General features: G+C 41.0%; 1 protein-coding gene across 2 annotated transcripts in view; it reads right to left on the bottom strand.

Annotated features, from left to right (window-relative positions):
* The window catches only part of HOGA1 (4-hydroxy-2-oxoglutarate aldolase 1), a 29,459-nt gene extending 3,322 nt beyond the window's left edge, over positions 1-26,137 (bottom strand). The window contains exons 1-7 of one of the 2 annotated variants that reach the window (XM_075842362.1): positions 26,048-26,137; positions 25,608-25,871; positions 22,814-22,942; positions 18,334-18,461; positions 15,919-16,053; positions 9,852-9,948; positions 1,069-1,202 (exon numbers count right to left, since the gene is read on the bottom strand). In XM_075842362.1, the coding sequence (XP_075698477.1) occupies positions 1,069-1,202; positions 9,852-9,948; positions 15,919-16,053; positions 18,334-18,461; positions 22,814-22,942; positions 25,608-25,821 (837 nt within the window). In that variant the 5' untranslated portion in view covers positions 25,822-25,871; positions 26,048-26,137. Of the gene's footprint in view, positions 1-1,068; positions 1,203-9,851; positions 9,949-15,918; positions 16,054-18,333; positions 18,462-22,813; positions 22,943-25,607; positions 25,872-25,951 lie in introns of both variants that reach the window. The other variant, XM_075842361.1, reaches the window with a different exon arrangement.
* Between the last annotated feature and the right edge of the window lie 283 nt (positions 26,138-26,420).

Genomic DNA, 26,420 nt, shown 5'->3' with positions numbered 1-26,420 from the left:
TCCGGCTACACAGTTTGTTTGTTTGTTGTCTGTAACCATGGAGATACATAGATCTCCATAAGAGCTGTAGACACAAAACCATTCTTAATACTATTTGCAAAGTTGCTCTCCTTTTCATTTTATTTGCACTACAAAAATAAAAAATAGAAGTCTGAAGTAATTGGTGGCTGTGAAAAAAAAAAAATCACATTTGCCGTTGGGGTAATTTGGTAACAACGTTTTTGGTATTATCTAGATTCTAATAAAACATGGAGGAAGTTTCTCTCAGCAGTAATTACTAATCCCTGTTCTAGCGGTTCCTTACCTCCCAGCAGACTCAATGACCCTGGTAAATTTGCCAGGTCTTCCTTAAACAAGCAAAACACTCCCGCTACATGGTTACCTGGACGGGGGCCAGGACAGCTGCACATCTCATTACTTAAAGAAATGCCAGCTGTGCTGCCAACTGGGCACTGTCCTGGTTCTAAGAAAGGTTCTGTCTGGTATTTTATTACCAAGCATCATATATACAGATCTTAAATTGACTAAGTTTTTAGAAGGCATAAACCGGACAGGAGACGCTGGTCGGCATTTATTAATAATGGCGCAATTGAGGACTAACGTTAAAATTAGGTTTTGGCGTTTAAACCAGAAACTGTCAAATGAGGCATAAAAGTGATAATACTGGCTACAAGAGTGCTGGTGAGGAGGATCAAGGGACTCGGGACCCCCGTACTAGTAATTGGTGTGGATCCTGTGCATACGCAATAAGCGCAAGCCTGTCTTCTAAGCTCCCACAATGCACTGCTCTATGGTAACAGGAAGCCAGGACAATTCTGAATTTAGCATTAAGTTTACTTGTCTTATTCTCCATTTAGAGTTTTCCTTTAATTTATCTTGACTTAACCAATCTAAAAGGGACATCTGAAATATTCACAAGGATGTGAAATATATAGAGTGGGTGATACCCCCATTCATTTTCTACCATGTCTATTTTCCAGTGTTTGGGCAGCCGTGGTAATGGTCTCCTGGTGCATCAGAGAATTTGGTCATACTGCAAATTTTGTACATGTAAGAAAACAAACTTACAGCAGCATTTGGTTCAAGTAATCGATACTGCAGCTTTCTTGCTTCCTGCCATTGCTTATTTAAACACAGACTCTCCAGTTCACACAATTGGCTACCAAGGACGTTAGCAAGAGCACAAACCCCTCCGACTGCACCTGTAGAGAGCAAGAGATAACACATGACAATATATGGGATGTTAAAGGCATTGTATGGGAGAAGAAAAAAATTGCTGCTTTCTTTAAGAAACAGCGCCACACTTGTCTATGGGTTGTGTCTGGAATTGCCGTTCAGCTCCATTCAAGTGAATGGAACTAGGCTGCAGTACCACGCATAACACATGGACAGATGTGACACTGTTTTTGGAAGAAAGCAGCCATGTTCTTCTAATCATGTATAACGGCTTTAAATATCTCCAAGTCGTGTAGAAATAGGTTGGATAAAAAAAAACAGAGCTACATGTACATGAGAGGTGGAAGATGTCATAGTATGATATTAAGAGGCAGGGTTATAATGGAGTTTCAAGCACCAGTAGTTGAGCTAAACAAGAGAATTTTTATGTTTTTGTTTTTTTTACATGTTCTCTAGATCGAAAAATATTCCAGAAATCTTGCCGTTTTCACTCTGGCCACTGAGCCTCACAATAAACGAAACCTTCCTGTTCTGTAGAGATCACTTCTCTGCATCATCTCATTATCATCACAAGCAGAAATACACTGGCAGGTAATAACTAAATTTATACATATATTTATTACCTGTCCGTATATTTCTGCCTGTGATAATGAGATGATGCTGAGAAGTGATCTCTACAGAACAGGAAGGGTCAGTCTATTGTGAATGGTGGATCCTGTGATCATAGGTTCAAAAGCGAGTCAAATATTCAAAGGTTCAAAAGTAAGTTAAAAACAAACAAATATGATTTTTTTTTTAATCTCAAAACGCAACAATAGTCTGTATTTCTTATTTTAACCAAAGGGCTTTTTTCAGGGAAAACATCAAGGACAGCTGCTCTGCAGCACAGAAAGCAAATTATGGTTTGAAATTGGATGCAAACTGTAGGAATAGTGATTTTTTAAAACAATTTTTTTTACATGTTATCTATATCAAAAAATATTCCTGAAATCTTGCTCACTGGCCAGAGTAAAAACTGCCTCACAATAAACTAACCCTTCTTGTTCTGTAGAGATCACTTCTCTACATCATCTCATTATCATCACACTGATTACACTGACAAGTAACACCTCTATATAGATAACAGAGGATCCACCATTCATAATAGACTGATCCTTCCTGTTCTGTAGAGATCACTTCTCACCAGTTATCTCGTTATCATCACAGGCAGGATTACACGGACAGGTAACACCTATATATGGAGAACACAGGCTCTATTATTGACAATATTGATGGACACCGCTACCATCCTCCCCCTCCCCCTCCTTGAACAATGACCTCCACACAGGCCACGCTCAGAAAACTCTCCCATAGCAGTCAGTGCGTCCCCTCCTGTTCACAGGTTATTATGGTCCATGTGGCTGTTGCCATAATCATGCTACAAAAAGGAGTTGCTGCTGTGGTGAACCGGTGTGACTATGTATTACATTGTCACCCATCAATTTTTGAAATGTGGAGCTGGCTGCCAGCACTGAAACCCACACCGATTTAAAAAACGAAGCAACGGATGAGCACTGTGCCGGTTATTTTTGGATAAAGCGAAGTATGGGCTCAGACTTTCCATTGGAAAGCCGATCAGATATGAAGCAGCAGAGCGCTCACCCAAACGCTTTTGCCGCTTCATTTTAGTGATCGTGGGCGTCTTAGTGCTCAGGCCCCCACCAATCAAAACTTCTGACATGTCACTATGATACGTCAAAAGTTTTCTCAAAGTTTAGTTACCCTTTAACTTATGGAGGCTATAAGATGTACACTAGTATTTTATATGGGGAACACTGTTCTATAATAGGAGGTTCGCCAGCTAGCAAATCACCTTTGAGGCCAGTTAGCAAATCACTTTTGGAGGGGAATCATTGCATTTTGTCTCATCTCTACTCATGACAGGGGTACATAAAGTACTGCATTCTGCATTATCAGTGCTACAATCACTTCTTATTCATGCAGGAGCACTTCTAGTAGTAACCCTGCAGGACTGCCAGGATATGAAATGTTGCTTACAAACGATGCCATCTCCTATGAAAAATGGGGGTTCCCGTCACACTGGACCCCCTTTATTATTTTTTTTTACATTTTAATCTTTATTAAGAATCTTATAGCTGCATATACAACATTTTAAACAGTGAGGCCAACATGGCCAAGCAAAAGACACACAGTAAACGCTGCATCACACGGTGGACACCGTACTGTAAGATAACAAGATAATAGCAAACAAACCGTATCCCATGGTTAGAAACAAACCCATATGCGATTGGAAGTATTGGAGACAATTGAGATAGCTATTGCTAAAGGGTATAACTCCCAATATGCAAATAAGAGATAATGCTGAAATAGAATGATGAAGAAGACCATCTACCGACAGGCCCATAATTTATATTACACAGGTAGAGCCAAGCATACCCCATGAAATTAGGATTAATATATTAAATCAGTTTAGAGAGACACCCTTCACTCAGAGTGGTACAAAACAGGAGGGGGAAATACCGGATGTCATGTAGTCACACCAAATAGACCACCCGGCTGAGAATTTTCAACTAAATTAAGTCGTACTGCTACAATTTTTTTCCATGGTATAATCAAATTTTACCAAATTGATCAATTCATCAATTGTTAAAGGGACAGGAGATTTCCATGACCTGGCGATCATCAATCTGGCGGCCAGGATGATATGACCCACTACATGTTGGATTGATGAGGGGATATCCGAAAGGCCAATAAAGCACAGGGAGTAATCTTGGTAGATGTTACAGAACTAATAAGAGTGGACACGGCCTTCTAAAAGTTAAACACTAGTGGACAGTTCCATCACACGTGCATATAGTTACCTGGGAGGCCACACTCGCGCCAACAAAGAGGGGAATAAAAAGGATTAATTTTAGCAATTTGGGAAGGCGTTCTAGATCATCTTAATAGAATTGTATGTGCAGTTTCCCAATGGCTAGCACTCTTAGAAATCTAACCCAGTGAATGGCCGTGTACCAATCTTAGATTGGGATGACTTGATCCAAATCTAATTCCCATTTGAGGAAGTAACTAGGTTTCGATAGTGAAAGTGTGCAAATAAAACTAGAGTAGAACAAAGAAATTCCTGGACCCCCTTTATTGACTCGAGCAGAGAGCAGCTCCCTCTGGTGGACCCGGCCCTCCCTTGTTTTACATGCTTGGCTATTCATTTAAATGAACGGCATGTAATACCACATTTCACCTGTAGTGGCCACTGCAGAAGTGTATGGGTTGACAAAACTTCAAAACTTGGCCTGTGGCAATCCGCTGATCGGCGTATCAGTTTCAATTGAAAAAGGGTTTGTCCTTGAGTGACCTTTTGCTGCCAAGTTGTTAAAAATTATTTTGAGTCATTTCTTGGACAACTAGTATAGTTGCCAAGGATGCTATCCAACTTTCTCAGACTTCTCAATGGAAAATCTACCTAGTCAGTAAGGAATATATTCCATATCTCCTGATTCCATAACTAGGTACATTTGCTATTCAAGATTCCAGGAAAACTGGATAACAACCCATATAGAAGTTTTAGAAGTGGCCATATTGGTTGTCTCCAATACGAATATAACTAAGAACCAGCTGAATATAATTTTTAATACCTTCAAAGAAGAGGGTGGTACAAGGGCAGATATTTACGGTCAATGTTAAAGGGGTTGTCCATGACCGGACAGGTCATCAGTTTATGATCGGTGCGGGTCCGACACCCGCACTCCGCACCGATCAGCTGCTCCCGATGTTATGACTGGTATGCAGTAGTTTGAGCTGGAAGCAGATGGCTCTGACCACTACATATCGGCCGATCGGCAGCTCTGCCTCCTATTCACTTGAATAAGAGCAGAGCTGCAGTACTCCAGCTCAGCCGCTATTCCTTGACCCGAGCCAACTGCTTCCGGCTCCAACTACTGCATACCACTCAAAACATCCGGCAGCCGGAGCAGCTGATTGGTGCAGGGTCCGGGTGTCGGATCCCCACCGATCATATACTGATGACCTATTCAATGGATAGGTCCAGTTGTCCTGTCGTGGACAACCCCTTTAATACTATTTTAGGAGATTTCAGTTTATATCGACCTGTATTGAAATATACAGTACACTGTCCCTTTAAAAAAAAAAATCAGCCTAAGAAAACCATAAAAGACCAATTAATGACCTGCAGATGTGATTGTAGCCAATGTGAAAGTCACTGAGCCAAATGCAAATTCTGACTCATGAAACAGCAATGTTCTGTAAGAACCTAAAAAAATGCATTATTGACTATTCGTGAAATCTACGTCATGTAAATTGCCGAAACCTACATAATGCTTTTTAAAATTTACTATGAAGTTAATGGAGCCTGTATTATAGCCGGTATTATTAGTTTCTCTCTAAACATAACAGAAGCAATGATTTTCTGCAGAAGATGAGCTGATCATTAGCTCCGCTTCATTAGACATAATTGCTGGGCTGAGGGGGCAGCCTTGTGGTTTTCATAGTAATTGTACAGAGTGGAGAGCAAATACTTTAACTCCATGTGGAGTGTTCACAAACTTTCTTTGCGTCTGCTGCAAGCAAATCAGATTACGTAATATACTGCCCATGAGAACATAGCAGCATTACCTATAGTATCAGACGAGGGCATACATACCATGCGCAGTATGTTACGATTTGTATTTCAAATAAAAACAGATTTGAGAAAAAAAAAAAAAAAGAATATAACTACTATAATACTGCCCTTATATACAAGAATATAACTACTATAATACTGTTCCCTATGTACAAGAATATAACTACTATAATACTGTTCCCTATGTACAAGAATATATCTACTATAATACTGCCCCCTATATACAAGAATATAACTACTATAATACTGCCCCTATGTACAAGAATATAACTACTATAATACTGCCCCTATGTACAAGAATATAACTACTACAATACTGCCCCTATATACAAGAATATAACTACTATAATACTGCCTCCTATATACAAGAATATAACTACTATAATACTGCCCCTATATACAAGAATATAACTACTATAATACTGCCCCTATATACAAGAATATAACTACTATAATACTACCAACTATATACAAGAATATAACTACTACAATACTGCCCCTATATACAAGAATATAACTACTATAATACTGTTCCCTATGTACAAGAATATAACTACTACAATACTGCCCCCTATGGTGAAGAACATGGAGAATATTCACATTTTGTTAGAGTGGTTTCTTAAAGTCAGAACACACGATATCCATGTATGACTATTGTGACTCCAGATGATGTGACATTGTACAGTGTCTGATGTTGCCGACCCCAGCTCCTAGTATGCATTTCATTATTGGTGGTATAGAGGTGACCCTGATGCTTACAAGCTGTGAATGTGACTACATGGATTCCATGCTACGGATAGCATGCCCACATATTAATCTGACATTGTGTCTCCTGGAATCTGTGCAGATCACTTGCCTGGAGATGGAGCGATGGGGGTCACATACTTATACAATGCCATTCTTATAATGATCTTAATGTCCCAGGAGACTTTCCGGGAACATCATGTTCTGCTATTTGCAGCAGTGTCAGGGTAACATCAAGGTTTTGGTGCTGGGGAATCGCGCTGTGAAATGCTTGTACAGCCGAGATCTGCTCCATTTCCCTTCCCCACATTCTGGGCATTTTATTCCTCTGCTTCTAAGTTTCAGAGCAGCATGCAGCGTTCCTTTCCTTGTACCCTGCCAGCGTCGGATAATATCGTTTAACATTAAATGGAAATGTCCAACAAGACATTTTTAACATTAGATTTTAGAAATATCGAAACCGAATGATTATTCTGAAGTAATTTAAAAAGTTTTAAGAATTCTACCAAAATGGCAATGAATGCTGCTTCTATATAGTAACAACATCAGAGCCCCCAACCAACATCCATCTTGTATCTCTCAAGTCCTAGTTATATTTACATCAGAAAAATAAAAGTATTAATATAATGTAACATGAATTTTTAGCCTTAAAGGTCAACTAAACGTTCAAAAAACGTCTGACATATCATAGTCAGAAGTTTTGATCGGAGGGGGTCCGAGCACAGAGACCCCCACCGATCGCAAAAACTAAGCAGCAGAAGCGCTCACGTCATAACGGAGCAGCTTCATTTCTGATAAGCTTTTTGCGGAAAGCCCAGCAGTTGGTGTATAGGCTCATAGACTTTCCATTGAGCCCGTACACCAATTGCTGAGCTTTCCGAGAAATGCAGATCAGAGACTAAGCGGCTCAGCGCTCATTCGAGCTCTTCTGCTGCTTCGTTTTTGCGATCGGTGGAAGTCTCAGTGCTCAGACCCCCACTGATCAAAACTTATGACATGTCAGAAGTTTTTTTGAACGTATAGTTACCCTTTAAAGCAAATCTTCATATAGGCAGAGTAAATGATACAATTCTGACTGCCTACAGCCACCACTAGGGGGAGCTTAGGAGCTAACGGTATGCTTTTTTTCTGATTATTGAGGTCAGTGTATAAACAGTATTCATTAAGCTCCCTCTAGTGGTGGCTACAGGCTGCTAGAATGTCAGCATTTTAATTATATCTATGCATAGATTTACAGCTCTGTATCCGAAAAAATTGAGCTCCGGCTGAAAGAAAAATAACAAATGAATCAGTTCAGGATTTTGGATCTATTTACAGGTTCACAAAGGCAAAACTGGAAATGGATCCCATGAGAGAAAAGTATGATTTTTTTTCTTTAAAGGGGTATTCCGGCTGTAGACATTGATGGCATATTGCTAAGATACGTCTGATCTATGGAGGTTTGGCCACTAGGGCAACAGTGCTAGGTAAAGCGCAATGCCAAGCCCTTTTCAGTTTCCTTCTACACAGCACTCCTCCCATTGGTCAGATCCCCACTGATCGGGCAATCAAAGCTTATCCTAGTTATGAGCTTTTGAGGTGTATCCGATAACCCCTTGAAAACATCTGCAGTCTTTGGGACTCGTTGCTTAAAATTCACAAGAATTTTATTTTTACAATAATAAAAGTATTCAACAACCATATTGTGGGAAATCAGCTTAAAGGGGTTTTTCAATAACAGATATGTCACATAGGTCAGAGTCTAGCAACGGTTGTTAATGGAGAGATGACCATACATTTTGGCACACTCTTAATCCACTTCATTGCAGTAATTAACACAGCGCAGTCCTTGTGGCTGCGTGCGGTATTACACCTTATTCAAACTGTGGCTTTCCTGCAGTACCAGACACAGCAACAAGGACAAGAGTGTCACTATGTTAATACTAAAGTAAAGGGTTGTGGGCCCTTCATTATCCATAATAATCCCAAAATTATTGGTTTACCCTAAGGATAGGCCATCATTGTTAAATGCAAAAAAATCCCTTTTAAAGATCATCATACACCTAAAGATTATTGTAAGTAAACCAAATAATTTTGTCTTAGTATTAAAACCTTCGTAGACAGATAGCAGTAGATCCTACAATTAATTTTTCTTCATTTCCATTCAAGGAATGGGGCAAAGCAAGAGTATTATATTTCCAACAATATGAACATGTTGTAGCAAATATACTTCGGGGTATCATTCCATCTATGGCCTGTTTGGGGTATCAATAATTATTTTGTCAGTCAAAGGGGTATCTGAGATTAGAAAAACAAACAATTTTTTTTTCCAGAAACAGCGCCACTCGTGTCTATTGGCAGTGTCTGGTATTGCAGCTCATCCGAATTTAAATGACTGAGCTGCAATACCAGACACAGCCTATAAACAAAAGTGGTGCGGTTTCTGGAGAATATAAGACCCTTTTATTGAATCTGCACAACTTATTTAATAATGCAACCCGAAAGCAGTACATCTGCAATGAACTATGCAAAAACCTAAATGTGTTTTTTTACCTCTAATTAAGCACTCAGTTGACAGCTTCCATAATGAAAATGCGTTAAAAATGTTTTTATCATTGAGCTAAAAGAATAAATGTGAGAAAACCACCATATGGCTTAATGTTCTGAAAGAGTGAGAGAGCCAGGTGATGTACGGTGTGTTATTCCCAGAAGAAAATGTTGTTTCCAAGTGTACTTGAGTTTGCAGATTTATAGAGTTTTATACTAAGCAGCTTTTAATTCTGCCCTAGTTTTGCAATAAACTGCTGCTCCTGGACTAAAAGGATAAAATGCCCAAAAAAACCTATTTGGACATCTGAATTTAGAGCAGCATCTGACTACAGTCATTGAAACCGCGTCACATTCAGTCCTGTGCTTGCCAACCTAATCCCACTGCCTCCAACAACAATAGCATGTCTCCTGAAATGCTCTGTGCTTCTAGGGGGCTCTTTTAACTAGCTAACTCTCAGGCTGTGACATCATACTTTGTCATTTCCCCTCATGTCAAATCACCACCATTATATACTTCCCAGTCTTCACTAACATAATTACATTAGTGAATAAGTCACTTCCCACCCACAAACTCAACGGACTCTTCTCCTGCTGATGAGATCACTCTAATGAGCATTGTAGTTATATGCTTGTCCTTTCCATCCCACTTTTACCCTAGTGCCATACTCAATGAGCAAGAAGAGAAGATCAAACACATCGGGATTTTATACCAACTGTATTAGAAAAACTAATGTTACTCTACAATGTACTGATCAGTACCTACCAATGACGTATCCAGCCAGAAGGAAGCCTGCAGATCCAGATAACACCTGGAAGCCCAGGTGCTGGGTTTTGTGGATAATAAGTCCCATACGCGTGACCTGAAGCATAAATAGAAAAGTTAGAATGCAATTTATTATAATAAATTAGTTATGACGTCATCACTGTCCCCATCAGCTACATAGGACTCACCTCAGATCTCCTTGACCTATATAAGCCTCTGGTTTTATGGCTGGGACCACACTTGCCAAGTAAAGGAACCTATTGTGGGCCAAGGATTGCTATAACAGGGCCCAGACACAACAGAACCAATAAGGTCCTAAACCAGATGACATCATCAGAAGAGGACAATGAAGCAGATCGCTTGCAGCTGGGGTTTAGTCACGTTTGAGTTATTTCACAAATACCATATTAGTCCTTAATGATATGACCCGTGTGCAATGATAAGTACAGGATACATGGACCTAAAAGTGGACCCGCATTACCTCTATACAGATAGAGGGTGGACTTAGTCAATTCCTCCGGTGGGCCTGAGAAAACACAGTCCAACATGGCCATAGGCAGAGAGATGTAGCCCAGATTTGATGAATGATTCAACATGTACTCATTATTGAAGCATTGATCCTTAAAGGGGCTGGCCCAAACTGGGTGTAACTGGCCTGCCAGTGGACAAGAGGATCCCTAGGTGGGTTCAGGTCCTGAAATGATAATGGCCACTGCCATAATAGGGCCCATGAGGTCCGACAGAGTTTGTGATGCAATTAAAGGGGACGTGCGCATGTTCTGTATAGCTTGATGGTGTGTTCTCAGTCTCATCTCCTATGGTAGGCTCAATGTAGTCCAGTCCGTCCCTGTCTGTAACTGCACAGGACAAGGTGTGACTGTCCATGAGGAGTGTCAATGTATAGAGGAATAATGAAGATTCATCTTAAGGGGTTCACATGTCTAAATTAACAGGGGTCAGGCTCAGAATGGCCAACCAGAGGACTTGGGGAACCTTAAGTGGATGCAGGTTCTGTCATCATTGACAACGGTGGTGATACCCAACAGGGACCATAAGGTCCCGAGTTAGAAGAGCCCATGTGAAGCTTGTCCTATAGAACTACAGCATCCATCATTTTCTCTGGTCCGTCACGGTTCCAAAAAATATTTTTTTATTTTTTTTACCTGTCATAAAAGACTGATGGCTGGGGGTACCAGCCACGAGACTTTTAAGGACTCGTATGCACAGATATTTTGCCAAGAAAGATCTGACTTATTACGATGTTCCAAGGTCTGCACAGTTGAATATTTGCAATCGAAATGGGAAATCCTTAGGTGATTGTTAACGGCCAAATAGAATCTGACGACTTTAAGAATAATTTATATTTATAGGTGACGTGAATCAACCCTGAAACCGATTCTAAAGATTCTCTTACGAACCACCGACGTCGGGGACTAAATGAATGGATTCTTAATACTTGGAGTCCTAAGCAATAAAATACAAGTACTCAGGGGGCTTAACAAAAAAATTCTATAAAACAGATCTCGAGACGTACTGGTGCAGTACAAATATCCCTTGGCTGAAAGCCATATCTCAATAGGTCAGGCAGCTGAAATGTGAAACATGAAAGTATATGAACCCACATAGACCCACTTAAATCTTAATAAGCGTTAGGCCCTGTTCACACAGTTTTTTGCATGCAGAAAATTCTGCCTGGAAAAATTAGCTCAGGTTTTTTTTAAGTGATTTTGCACCACAGGCGTTTTCTGATGCAAATTCTGCTGCGTTTTTTTTACCTCTTTCTACAACAGGCAAAGGAAAAAAACGTGAACGGTTAATGGTGTTTTTTTCTGTCTCCCATTGACTTCAATGGGGTTTTTGAGGCGGAAAACGCCTCAAGATAGGGCATGTCGCATTTTCCTGTGAAATCAATGGGAGGCAATTTCAGACATTTTTTGCAGCGGTTTCCGCCGCGGCAAAAACAGTGTTAAAAAAACTCCATGTGAACAGGGCATAAGGCTCTGCTTACACTAGTGTCAGAACCTGTCGGATTTGACTATAGGAGTAGCGCCGCACACATCTTTCCGCCAAAATGAAGGACACCACAGCAGAACCCTAAAGGAATCCAAGTCAATGGGGTCGGTCGGCCGCTGATGATTTCTGTTATATGAAGGATCTGGGGGAGAATTTTGGCTTCTGTTACAAATGGAAATCCCTATGCAGATGTGAACGCAGCCTAAGGGTATGTTCACACGGCCTATTTTCAGACGTAATTCGGGCATTTTACGCCTCGAATTACACCTGAAAAGACGGCTCTAATACGTCTGCAAACATCTGCCCATTGCTTGCAATGGGTTTTACAGTGTTCTGTTCAGATGAGGCATAATTTTACGCGTCGCTGTCAAAAGACGGCGCGTAAAAAGACGTCCGGGTCAAAGAAGTGCATGTCACTTCTTTGGAAGTTTTTGGAGCAGTTTTTCATTGACTCCATTGAAAAACAGCTCCAATTACGTCCGTAAAAGACGCTGTGAAAAAACATCTGAAATTCATGAGCTGTTTTTGCCTGAAAACAGCTCCGTAATTTCAGACGTATTTTGTTAAGACGTGTGAACATACCCTTACAATGTCAACCAGCCAAAAAAACTGTGAAGCATGTCGAATACATTTTCTCAACAGATTGTGCCACCATGGGCACAGAGAATGACCATGAAATAATAATAGATAAAAAAATTTTTATTAAGTTTTTCTCTCCTTTCTGTCTTCAGAGACGGCACAGCATGCAGGTGAGAGAAAAGCGGTTTGCATTGAGCACAACGATTTGCACTGACACGTTGTAGACCAAGGACATGTTCTCATCTACATCTTGTTATATCGGGTGATAATGTAATTTGTGGTTACAATATTTGCACCCTGGACCGAGTGTAAAAATGAAACGCGTCAGAGAATTTTTAAGAGTTCTTTAATAGCTTCTACCCATGTGAGCGCGGTCTGTTTAGACTCAGGTTGTCAGTTAACACTTTACTGTTTATAGACCAGGAAGAATTTTTACCCCATAAAACGGAACACTTCAGTATTAGGGCAGGCTTAAAGCGGGAGTGCGGTGGTGGACTTAAAAATCCTGTGTAAGTCACTATCTATGCTTACCGGCTGTTCATTTTCTCCAATGCTTTTTTTTGCTCTGCTCCATTAGGTCACAACTATGACCAGTGACTCCAGTTTAGCTGCAATGTCTGTTGGAGTCTGAGATCCACCTTCTGTTTCTTTACAGGCCCAGATTGCTTCTCTGTCCCCCATGCGTTACACTGCAGCTCAGTTTCTTCTGATTGGCTTCTGTGTATAAGCACAAGCCCAAAGCAACCTCAGCAGCAAGTCAGTGCATGGAGAGCAGATTTCCATTACAGCAGGGACAGAATAATTATAAACGACGAGCAACTTAAAGGGGATGTCCAGCAAATTAAAAATTCAATGAAACCAGCTCACAATAGTGTGCACAGATTAAAAATAAAGCCATACTCCCCTCACCGCTCCTGTACCAACACTGCCCGGTCCCCTGTTGGTCTCTACTTCCTGCTGCAGCGATGATGTCCCAGCACATGTGACCGATGTAGCCAATAATAAATATCTCAGTAGTTATTCCAAAGATAAAGGGCTAGAATATTATGACTGACTTGTGCAAGTGAAGGGTTAAATTAGCCCGCCAGCTCATCCAGGGGGTCGCCCAGTACCGTAAATGGCAAATCTGCTGAGTTAATCAGCAATTCAGCAGGTTTGTCACTACATAACTAGGAAGATTTACAATTCTCAGAAATCTGAGAAAGCCTGGTGACAACTTAAAGAGGCTCTGTCACCACATTATAAGTGCCCTGTCTCCTACATAAGGAGATCGGCGCTATAATGTAGGGGACCGCAGTGCTTTTTATTTAAAAAAACGATCTATTTTCACCACTTTATTAGCGATTTTAGATTTATGCTAATGAGTTGCTTAATGCCCAAGTGGGCGTGTTTTTACTTTAGACCAAGTGGGCGTTGTACAGGGGAGTGTATGATGCTGACCAATCAGCATCATGCACTCCTCTCCATTCATTTACTTAGCGCATAGGGATCCTGCTAGATCCTTATGTGCTGTCTTATACTAACACATTAACAATACTGAAGTGTTTAGACAGTGAATAATGTGCTGTTCAAATTTTTGTTGTGTTTATGTGATCCATATATGTGGGGTTAGTGACTGCCTCCATTTTTGTTCTTGCACTCCTCCCATTGTGCCCTGGCTGATTTTAATTAGTTTAGTGCTTGTTCCTACCATCCCCAGATATATATGTAGGCTTAGTCCCAGTTCTGGGTGTATGTGTAGAGCAGGTCCCCACTTTACAGAGGTCGCCTTGTCGTGGCAGGTGGGCAAACACTTTTTGATCAAAATGTGCACTAAGAACCTCCCTATTTGTAAGTAGATTTAGCAGTAATGCATATTTATTTATATTTAGTGGCTTAGGTGGCATTAGTGTTCGCAGAGTGCTATCGCCATTTATTTTTCTGCTAGACAGTGAATAGACATTCCACGGGATGTCTATTCACAATCTCTGCACTTCGTTACTCTGTCTGTGGTAGTTACAGGCAGCAGAGGAAGCGTAATCTCGCGAGATTACACAGTAAATGACAGGTTACAACGAGATTACGCTTCCTCTGCTGTAACCACCACAGACAGAGTAACGAAGTGCAGAGATTTGACTAAACATCCCGTGGAATGTCTATTCACTGTCTAAACACTTCAGTATTGTTAATGTGTTAGTATAAGACAGCACATAAGGATCTAGCAGGATCCCTATGTGCTGATTAAATGAAAGGAGAGGAGTGCATGATGCGGATTGGTCACTGATTGGTCAGCGTCATACACTCCTCTGTACAACGCCCACTTGGTCTAAAGTAAAACATGCCCACTTGGGAATTAAGCAACTCATTAGAATAAATCTAAAATCGCTAATAAAGTGGTGAAAATAGATTGTTTTTTTAAATAAAAAGCATTACTGTCACCTACATTACAGCGACGATCTCCTTATGTAGGAGATAGGGCACTTATAATGTGGTGACAGAGCCTCTTTAAATACATGGTACAAATTGGCTGAATTTCTGTGACAGAATTGACAAGCTGTGGATTTTTTTCCGCTGTATGTGGATGAGGTGTTGGAAATCCATGATAAATCCGCGACATCTGAATTTAGGCCCCATGCACAGGACCTTAATTACGGGCACGGCCGGGCGTGGACAGCCGGACGTTTTTACGTGCCCTGCTCCCATTATAAAGTATGGGAGAACGGTCCGTAAAATGAAAAAATTGGACATGTCCTATTTTTTTCCACAAGTTTCAACAGCACAGACACCTTCCCGTAAATATACAGGAAGGTGTCCGTCGGCCATAGAAACGAATGGGTCTGAAATTACGGGCGATTTTTCTCAGCACTAGGAAGATAAATTGACATGCTGCGGATTTTAAAATCCGCACCGCAGGTCAATTTACGTGTACAAAAATACTGCAGCGTGTACATGAGATCTCCTGGAATCTCATTGCCTCTGCTGGTACTGTATTACGCTGCGGCTTTGCAGCACGGAAAAAACGTGAACGTAATACGCATTGTGTGCATTGACCCTAAAACAGTTGTGAGCTTTGAATAATCCATTTTTTGTTGGAAGTGCCTTTTGAAAAGAAGCGGCTCATAGGGTGTCCCCCTGCTGAGACCCTCAGCAATCTGTGGTGGATCCTGACAGCAAGTATTTAAAGGGGTTTTCTAAGTTTCCACATTTATGGCATGTCCACTGGATAAGCTAATTGATGGAGGTTACGAATAAGGGATCCCCTTCTATAAACGCAGAATGGCCTAATAGGGCATTTCAAAATGGCTTTTCTTAACCAAACAACACCTTTAAAGGAAAAGTCATGATCAGATTAAAATATATAAATATTCAGGCTGTCAGGGAATGTTGGGAGTTGTAGTATTGCAACAGCTGGAGAGCTACAGGTTAGAGATCACTGCTGCATATTAGGACACATCCACACACATCATCTGGCATGGATGTAAGGTTAGTGACTTACATCTCCTCCACTATCCTTGATTCCGATGATGTTCGGATGTTCAGCCAAAGCAACAACAGCATCCACAGGGAGGTCCAGCCCCGTGTTCCCGGGCACGCTGTAGAGGATAACGGGCACAGGAGCAGAATCTGCAACCTTAAATGAAGAGATTTGAAAAATCCTGCCAAGCACTGTACAAGAACATACCTACCCTCGTATAAACTCTATTCACTACTCTCCTTAGGATACTCTATATGGCCAAAAGTATGTGGACACCCCTCCTAATTATTGAATTAAGGTGTTTCAGTCTTACCCATTGCAAACAGGTGTATAACACATGCTATCTCCATAGACAAACATTGCTAATAGTAGGGGTGGTACTGAAGAGCTTTGTGACTTTACACATGGCACGGTCATAGGATCCTACATTTGCCACAAGTCAGTTTGTAAAATTTCTGATCAGCTATATCTGCCCCAATCACCTGTTTGTTTTATTAATAGCTGCACCGGTCACCTGTAAGTTTTATTATCTGCTAGATCTCCCCCAGTCACCTGTAAGTGCTATTGTTGTAAAGTGTCCAGGAGTAACAACAGCTCAGCCATGAAGCGGTAGACCAGGTAAACCCACAAAAGGGGGCCATCGAGTGCTGGAGCATTTGGCGCATATAAATCGCCTATCCTCTCTTATATCACTTACTACAGAGATCCAAACTACCTCTGGAAGTGACAGCCCCCAAACTGTGAATCCAAAGCTTCAAGAAGTGAGTTTTCATGGTCACTGCACACAATTCTAAGATCAAGCGGCGGCTGAAGTGATATAAAGCCACCACTAGATTCTGGAGCAGCGTGTTCTCTGGAGCGATGAATCACGGCTCACTATCTGGCAGTCTGATGGAGGAATCTGGATTTGGTGGATGCCAGGAGAGCTCTACCTGCCGAAATGCATAGTGACTACTGTAATATTTTGTGGAGGAGAGATAATGGTGTAGGGCTGTTCTCCAGGTTTACCTTGTATTTCCAGTGAAGGGTAATGTTAATGCTACAGCATACAAAGACAATTGTAGTCTTCCAGCTTTGTGGTAACGGTTTGGCTTTTTTATTTTCTAGCATGACTGTACCCATATGTACACAGTGAACTCCATAAAGACATTGGGTGAGGAGTTTGGGGTGAAGAAAGTTGAGTGGCTGAACAGAGCCCTGACCTAAACCCCATACAATACCTTTGAGATAATTTCAAAAGCCGAAACTGTGAACCAGACGTTCTCCCCCAAATCCAGTTTCTGACTTCAGAATTGCTTCTTTGATTGAATGGGCGCAAATCCCCACAAACATACTCCAAAATGTTGTGGAAAGCCTTCCCATAGGAGTGGTGGTTGTTATAGTGGCAAAAGGGGTCCATCTCCATATTATCGTTCATGGTTTTGGAATGGGATATCCAACAAGCTTATATAGGTGTGATGGTTAGGTGTCCACATACTTTTGGCCAGATAGTGTAAACAGTCTTGAAATTTCAAAATAAGAACAAGTGTACTAAAGGAACGGATCCGTCAACAGCTCTCATTTAATTCTATGGAATTTAAACTTATGTCCATTTTTTCCGTTTCATTTTGCCTGCAGTCCGTCTTGATCCATTTTTTTTCAGCAGACTCTAAAAACATAGCATGCTGTATTCCTGTTGACGGATTAATTTTTATTTTTTTTTGCTTGACTCATTTTACAAATAATGCAGAAAATGCTTTTCAAACCATTACCCTTGACATAAATAGGGAAATAGATCCACAACGGACTTATGACATAGAAGCAAAGTATTATAATGTCTTTTTAGATGAAAATTTGATGCAGGACTGTTAAGATCTGTTTAAAAAAAAAAAAAATTGTCCCCAAAGAATCAAAAGTGTGTACCTAACTGTATATCATCTACCATCCTGGCCCAACAAAAATGTAATTTGGTTGCCACATGTATGACTAATACAAGGGCAGATATCTTGCTTGGCAATCTTGTGAAATGACTGCATGATACCATTGCCTCCTGGTATACACGACACAGGGATATAGGAGTTGTGAAGGGAGGTTCCAAATAATTTTTAAAGGGGTTGTAGGAGATTAGATAAAAATGGCTGCTTTCTTTAATAAAAACAAAAACAGTGCCACCCTCGTGCATGGGCTGTGTCTGGTATTGCAGCTGTCCCATTCACTTGAATGCTGCAATACCAAACACAGCCCATACAATCTCACACAACCCCTTTAATAATTAACAATAAAACCTGAAGACAAAGTATTAAAATTGGGTCAAGAATTTCTGATAATTATCAATCATGTTGGAACCGAAAATGCCAGATTACGCCGTCCACCTGATTGGAGTCTGGTACCACTGAGACCTCCTCACCCACTATAGGTATGCCCCCAGCACTGTAAAATAAGTAAAAATGACAATACCTTAGTGTAATGATGTACCAGAGCAGAGCTTGTCATTCTACCTCGATAGTAGCACGGTGTCACCACAAGAACGGCTTCTGCTCCGGCCTCCCCCATTCGACAGCTCATTTCTATAGTGGCCTGTGTGGCTTGGAATAGAGAAAGCAAAAAACATAAAAAGACATATCAAAAAACAGCATTAAACTATATTTAAAGCAGAACTAGAAGAAGAGCAGACATCTAGAAATACCATAGAAATGAGACTTTGGGACAAAAACAGCAAAATGGGATTTTTTAATACTTAAAGGGTATGTTCACCTCTCCAACCATTAATCTACCCAAAACAAATAAATAAGAAAAAAAAAAATTAAGCAATTTGCAAATAGTCTTCATTAAAAATTCCCAACCAATTTGTTTATACAGCTCCTGTGTAGACCTATGTGTTAACATAGTTACAGACTACAAACAAATCCTGCCATCATACTCCACTCCATCTGTTCCACACTTCTTGCTAATACACAGAATATATGTTAGGGTTTGTTTGTAATCTGTAACCTTAGAAATACATAGGTCTGCATGGGAGCTGTAAACAAAAAACAGTTGTAAATGCCTTAAAGAACATTTCCCCATAGGATTTAAAAATAAATGGAAATATAAATCTCTGAGTCATGAAGTATTTTAGTTTTCTAGAAATGTCTGCTTTATCCCACACATGACTACAGATAGTGGGTGGCATTCACTAGAAGTCACTATTAGGATATGTTCACACGTAAACTCAAAAACATCTGAAGATATGTAGCGTTTTTTACTTCCGTTTTTGGAGCTGTTTTCTCTATAGAGTCAATGAAAAACGGCTCCAAAAACGCCTCGTCGGAACATAATGCCGTATTTCCCATTGAAATCAATGGGCAGATGTTTGGAGGCGTTCTGCATCTGTTTTTTCAGGCGTAAACGCCCCGAAATACGCCTGAAAACACTCCGTATGAACATACCCATACTATTCCCATTGGGTTTCCCTCTTGGCTTTCCAGAAATTTGAAATGCCAAATAAATTTGCAATGTTATGCACAATTACACCCCTCCCCTTGGTCTCTCTCTGACCATGTGTCAATCTTCTGGTACTCTATGCATGAACCAGGCAGATCAGGATGAACAGGACTATAAATTACTCCAAGAGAATAGTGCCTGCTACAGTGCATGGAATTGTAAGAGGGCTGATGTCAAGGTCTGTAGCAGATTCGGAGTCCAGTGGCTGAAAGGAACAGGCAGTAGGTTGATAATAGTAACAGTCCAGGTTCAGTACACAGATAAGCAGCAACAGTTTGTAGCCTGAGGCAGAGACGTGGTCAGAAAATAGTCCAGGTTCGGTATACAGGATAGCGGCAATAGTTTGTATTGTGCGATAGAGACAGGGTCAGGAAACAATCCACGATCTGTGCAAAGATGATCGGCAGCAGTATGTAATGTAAAGCAGAGATGTGATCAGGAAACAGTCCAAGTTCGGTACACAGTTAAGCAGCAACAGTTTGTAGACAAGCAGCAAGGAACTAGACTACAGGCAGGAAACTTAAGGGTATGTTCACACACTTAGTAAAAAACGTCTGAAAATATGGGAGCTGTTTCAAGGGAAAACAGCTTGTGATTTTCTGCTGTTTTTTAAGCAAACTTGCATTTTCCGTTTTTGGAGTGGTTTTTCAATAGTCAATTTAAAACGGCTCCAAAAACGTCTCAAGAAGTGACATGCACTTCTTTTTACAGGGCGTCTTTTTACGCGCCGTGTTTTGAAAATGAGCCATAGAAAAAGCCCTGTCAGAACAGAACGCCGTATTTCCCATTGAAATCATTGGGCAGATGTTTGTAGGCGTTCTGCTTCCGATTTTTCAGCCCTTTTTTGGCCGTATACGGATCAGTAGGCATTCGTATTTCATCCGTATATAGGGAAGGGTGTCTGTAAATATGGTCCGTATTGCATCCGTATTCCATCCATATATACGGACGGTTTATGGATGCACATCAGTAGCCGTCCGTATTTACGGAAGCTCCCATAGACTTCTATGGGAGAGTCCTTGCCGTAATTACTGACAAGAATAGGGCAGGTTCTGTGATTTTTTTTCAGCACGGACACCTATTGGTAAAAATACTGAAAGGTGTCCGTGGCCAATAGAAATTAATGGGTCTGTAATTACTGATGAAAAATACTGTAGTGTGCATGGAGCCTAAGACACAAGAGTTCCTGAGTTTGAATCCTGACAGCTGATAAATAACGTTTGTGATCAATCAATGCAGCTAAATAAAGAGGGTTAACACACACACTACGCAAACATATACCACCTAACATCCTTTTGTTCTGCGTGGGCAGGGCTTAAGCAGATGGGCTCCAAGGAGGCATGCTGGGCCCTAAAAAGAGGCATGTTGGTATGCTCACATACTTCTGGGGTCTCATTAAATAGACATAGTATTAGGTTGGCCATAGCCACTGCAATATTGTAAATAGATGAAGAGGAAATCTGGCAGCAAGTGTTTAATGCTCCTACAGCGCCACCACAGGGGAAATTAAGCATTACACATTGAAATCAATGGGCTGTCCAGGTCATACCTGGACGAGTTGGTTCCTCCATATCAAGAGACTTTGTAACCATTCTGGCAATAGATGAAAGTCCCTCAATTAACTACATAAAAATGTTTCTAAACCAGATATTCCCTTTAAAAATAGCAGCTTTGCCTATAATAACCAATCATAGATCGTCTTCTAAATTATAAATATGCCCTTATAACCTTATGAATGCGCGACTATTAAGACTGGGAAGATGATGAAGGAACCTCAGATTATAATGTCATTTACACATCAAATCTGCACTTTGTTCTTGGGAGCACCCAATGATGTGGATTCTCTGATCTGTGGTGACATCTTTGACGCTCTTTTCCACCCACGTCAATGTAGATGCACCAGGACGGACCAAATCTAATCATAGTCGGTAATATACTCATTGGTCGTGTTCAGATATTATTTATGTTGATCTATTACTTACACTTCATGTGATTTTTCTTTAGGACCATTATCGGGGACAGGACAGGATGAAAGGTAAGCAGACGCAAGGGGCATTGCTTTCTCCCCTGCCTGGGAAGATGGACCCCAATTCTCACCTCCAACTTGCTCCACAGGAGTGCTCACACTGGTTGGCACTGTAATGGAGGCACTCTGGCCGGTATTATTATGGCGGTAATATCTTTGGTACAGTTATATGAGCATCGTGGCTAGTACTGTTATGGGGGCACTGCGGGCTGTTAGTGTTATAGAGCATTTTGGCTGAAATAATCGGGGACTGTTATGGGAAAAAAAAAATGGGGGGGGGGGAATTATGTCTAGCTTGTATTGGGGGCCAAAAAAAAATGTCTGACCTCTTCTAGAGGGCTTCAGGGATTTTTTTTTTGGCCTCGTCTTACAGGATTCATGCGCAGTCATGGGAGCAATGCGGCTGGTACTCTTATAGGAGCATTAGGGATAGAGCTACTTTGGGAGCATTGGTTGGCACGGTTATGGAAGCATTGTTGTCAACATTTATGGAGGTACTGTGGCTGGTACTGTTGTAAGGGCATCGTGTCTGGCACTCATAGGGCATCGTGTCTGGCACAGTTATGGAGGTACTTATTGAAGCCTTGTAGTCAACACTTTTATGAAGGTACTGTTAGTGGCACTGATATAGGAGCAATGGGGTGGACACTGATAGGGCCTTGTGTCTGGCTGGCACTGTTATGGAGGTACTGTGGCTGGCACTATTAGGCTGGATTCACACGAGCATGTTCGGTCCGTAAAGGACGGAATGTATTTCGGCCGCAAGTCCCGGACCGAACACACTGCAGGGAGCCGGGCCCCTAGCATCATAGTTATGTATGATGCTAGGAGTCCCTGCCTCGCTGTGGGACAACTGTCCCGTACTGTAATCATATTTTCTGTACGGGACAGTAGTTACACGAAGAGGCAGGGACTCCTAGTGTCGTACATAACTATGATGCTAGGAGCCCGGCTCCCTGCAGTGTGTTTGGTCCGGAACTTGCGGCCGAAATACATTCCGTCCTTTACGGACGTAACATGCTCGTGTGAACCCAGCCTTATGGAAGCATTGTTGCCAACACGTATGGGGGAACTGTGACATGTATCGTTGTAGGGCATTTTGACTAGAATTATTATGGTGGAATTTTGGGGGAATTTGTCAACTTTGTGTTGGGTGCCAAAAAAGCATTTCCCACCCTTTTAGAGGGCTCCTGGGATTTGTTCTACCTGGTCTTACAAAATTTCTATGCACTAAATTGAGGAGGGATTATATATTAATAGCCGGTAGAAAGGACTAAACGACTGCGGGGCCTTGTGGCTCGAAGGGATTTGGAAGTATCTTACACATCCTCCTTCCAGTCAGATGAGTGCAATGTTTACCGCTACGGCCGCCTTTAAACATATATGGGGTATAGGATACACTTTGGTTGTAGGTTATGTGATACATACATTCACATCCTGATCCTGCAATGAGAATCTTCTCCTTCGGGAGCTTCTGACGAACCCTGTGCACGACCTCCAGTCTCTCCTCCCTGCTCAAATAAGCATACTCTCCATTTGACCCTTGGACAACTATGCCTGTAAAAAGGAAACATGACTATTACGTTATGCACTGTCTACACGACCACTTAATGCAGTCAAATCACTTTAGTCCGGCAACAATGTGACCTGGATTATTGGAAAGTCATAGAAATATTTTAGAAAAATTATTAAAACTCACTTGTTAGATTGGCTAATAGAACATCCTATTTATTATGACAGCTTGTGTTTTAGGGCTTGTAAAATGTCACATATTACAGTTCTGTGGTAGAAACAAGTGCTGGATTAGAAGATTTTCTGGATTATCAAATGCCAGATTAGACGGATTTAGAATAATAAAACATTTACCGTGTCAAATCTTGACCTGCATTTTCCGAGCATTAGTAGAAATCCAATTTCCTATTTATCCACAACCGGTGATTACACCCTTGTAAACCTTTCAAAGGCATTTTTTTTTAATAAAAAGGTCAATCAGTGTGATTAGTGCAACTTTCTATATAATTTTTATCCAAAATAATTTTTACTTTTTAAGATACAGATGCTCTGGATTCTCTATACAGAGCAGCTGTATCTTTCGCTAAATCCTGCGGGACTGACGGGTTCCACCTGTAATCTATCACATCTAAATTCATAACTCAGATGTGATAGATTACAGGTGTATTCTGCCTGTCAGACACGCAGGACCCGCTGTCACTGAACCCGTCAGGTTCACGGGACTGACGGATTCAGGTCCTAGAGAATGATACAGCTGCTCTGTATAGAGCATATAGAACAGCTGTATCTCAAAAAGCAAAACTAATTTTTAATAAAAACTATTTAGAACGTTGCGCTAATCACACTGATTGACATTTTTATAAAAATAAAAAATTGCCCTTTAAAGGTTTACATATCTTTTAAGAGAAAGTAATTAATAAATAATAAAGAAGCTCCATCTGAAATCAAACGCACATGAAATTTGGCCAAGAGCCCTAATCTACATTTATACTTCTACAAAGTGATAACGTGATAATACCACCCTGCTAATTCCTCATTTGTCAGCGTGATTCTATTATGCAATGCCTAATACCATGAAGGGATCTAAGCTATGTCATGTCCGTCATCCAGAGGATAGTCGTTATTATGTAACCGTTCTCAGCTTACTCATACACTTTAAATAATGATGAACCTCATCTTGGTCACATCCCAGTATCAGTTTATTATTTAGTCACGTATGGCGGGAGCAAAAATTAGAAGAAACTATATCTGTAGATGAAAATACTCAGACTTCGGTAAGGTTGACATTAGGAGATAAGCGGTGCTACCTTTAAAGAAGACTTGTCACTAGGTCATATAAGTTGAACAGGTTATCTGACCTGAATAGCGCTGTCTCCCTTATTCCAGCGCTGTTTTTCCTTTTTTTCCTGAACCCCTCTGTTCCGGAATTATGGCCCACTGTTTTTGGCTCCCTATATGCTAATTTGCTGTTGTTAGCCAACGGGGTGGAGCTAGCTTCGCTGCCTCTGATGCTGACCAATCAGGGCGAGGCAGCTTGAGGGTAGTTCAAGTCCTGTTGGCTAACTCCAGCAAATTAGCATATAGGGAGCCACTACAACAGTGGGCCATATCTCCTGAACACAGGGATGCAGAAAAAAAAAAGAAAAACAGCGCTGGAATCAGGGAGACAGCGCTACTCAGGTCAGATAAGCAGTTCAACTTATATAACCTAGTGATATGTCCTCTTTAACTGTACAGTATCACAACAAAAAATATTCAATCAAAACCTACACGTGGTTCTTTTAGTGATATTGGAGCCAGATTATAGCAAGGACGAAAGGGGCAGTTGCTTCAAGGCCTTACTACCGTTTGGCCCACTTTATATATCCTCTAGCTTTTCAAAAACTCACAACATGGATCGATCTGTGGTATTATTCAGGCACTGTATGATGGCATTATATGGGCACTAGAAGACACTTATGTAATCAGTGTGCGGTAATATTTAATGTTGGACTGGGGTATTTTGGGCCTAGCAGAGGAGTTGTTTTTTTAAGGACCCACCCTGAAAACAATTCACCATGATCCACCGGTACAATTATACATATCATTAAAGATAATGTGTCAGTATTATGTAGACACAAAAAGCAATTGCAGCCTCTTAAATCCTTTTTGAAATTCTTGTTTATTTAGCCATTTAAAAACAATCCAGTCTATGGATGAATTTTAAGCGGACCAGTCACTCCCGAATCACTAGCAGACGTAAAAAAAACAAAACATACATATATATTATATACACACACACACATTGTATATATATGCACACATCTGTATATATAGCAATGTAGTTCCCCGACACTTGCTCTCCAGGAACAGAGGGCATGTTGGTGTCTTTCGCTCTCCCAGGAAGTTCACCCCCAGCACACACCTCAGGCAGCGGCTTACTCCCTTGTCCGCCTTGAAATAAACACATCCAGATCTGAGCGTACATATTTATGGGGGATTTGGGAGAAATCGCTGTCGGTTGGTAACATAAGGGTCTTGCAGAGTTTTCAATACAATGTTTGTCAATAGGAGAAAAAAAATATACCACAGAAATAATGGTGGTTTGCAAAGACACAGAAAACTCCAAAAATTTCCAATAAATGGCTACAGTATATTGCATTTACAAATTCCCGTTCTGTAACGTTGCACCGCTGGGCTTAATAGTCAAATACCGCAACAAAATACTCACCTCGGAACGGGATGCTTGAATATTTTTGCAGATTCTCCTCCAGCTTGTCATAGTCCACCTGTTCCTGGTCATTGAAGGGGGTTGATATGGGAGGATAAATGCCTGAGATGTCCAGGGTAGGTTTTGAAGTGCTGGCCAGCTTGTGCATAAACCTGGGGGTCCCAGCACTGCAAAACCCCCTCATACAGACCGGGAGCAGAGTCCTGAGAAGCATTTCTGGAGCAGTATATCCCTCAGCAAGTCTCTTGCAGCTGTCCGAGAGACCTGGAAGGAGTTAATCATTAATGCAGGTTTATCATGCACTGTGTGTTACTCAAGACAAACAAGCAAAACTTCAGCTTTACCTGCTGCTGACTGACGCCAGGACTGCAATTATGGCAGCTTTCAGAAAAATCTCCTGAAACAGTACACCGGCCGGTCACTTATGTAGAACAACATACCTTATCAGCTGCCTGGTGCTGAGGCCTTTCCTACCTCAACACATATGTCAGCCCCCTGCTGGTTCAGTGCCTGCACACCACATTGTACTGATGTGGTGCATTCTGGGAAATGTAGGTCTGTTTGAAAACCCTACAGAACTAGTCCTGCTGGCAGATAAATGGTGGATTCACTTGTAAACGGGTTAGACCAGTAGTAAGATACTTTGGTGAGTTTTTGCAACTTTCACAAGATGATTTAGATTTTTCACAAACATACATGTTCCAATCACATTGTAAGGCTAGACTCACACGACCGAGGAGGCAAGAAACAAGGGGGGAATTTATGAAGGACTAGTTTTCTAATCTCAAAAAGTTGCAAATTATGGCACCAAAA

This window comes from Rhinoderma darwinii, chromosome 11, assembly GCF_050947455.1.
Source record: "Rhinoderma darwinii isolate aRhiDar2 chromosome 11, aRhiDar2.hap1, whole genome shotgun sequence".
In the NCBI taxonomy this organism is placed as follows: domain Eukaryota; kingdom Metazoa; phylum Chordata; class Amphibia; order Anura; family Rhinodermatidae; genus Rhinoderma; species Rhinoderma darwinii.
This window is presented reverse-complemented; position numbering and strand designations above follow the sequence as displayed.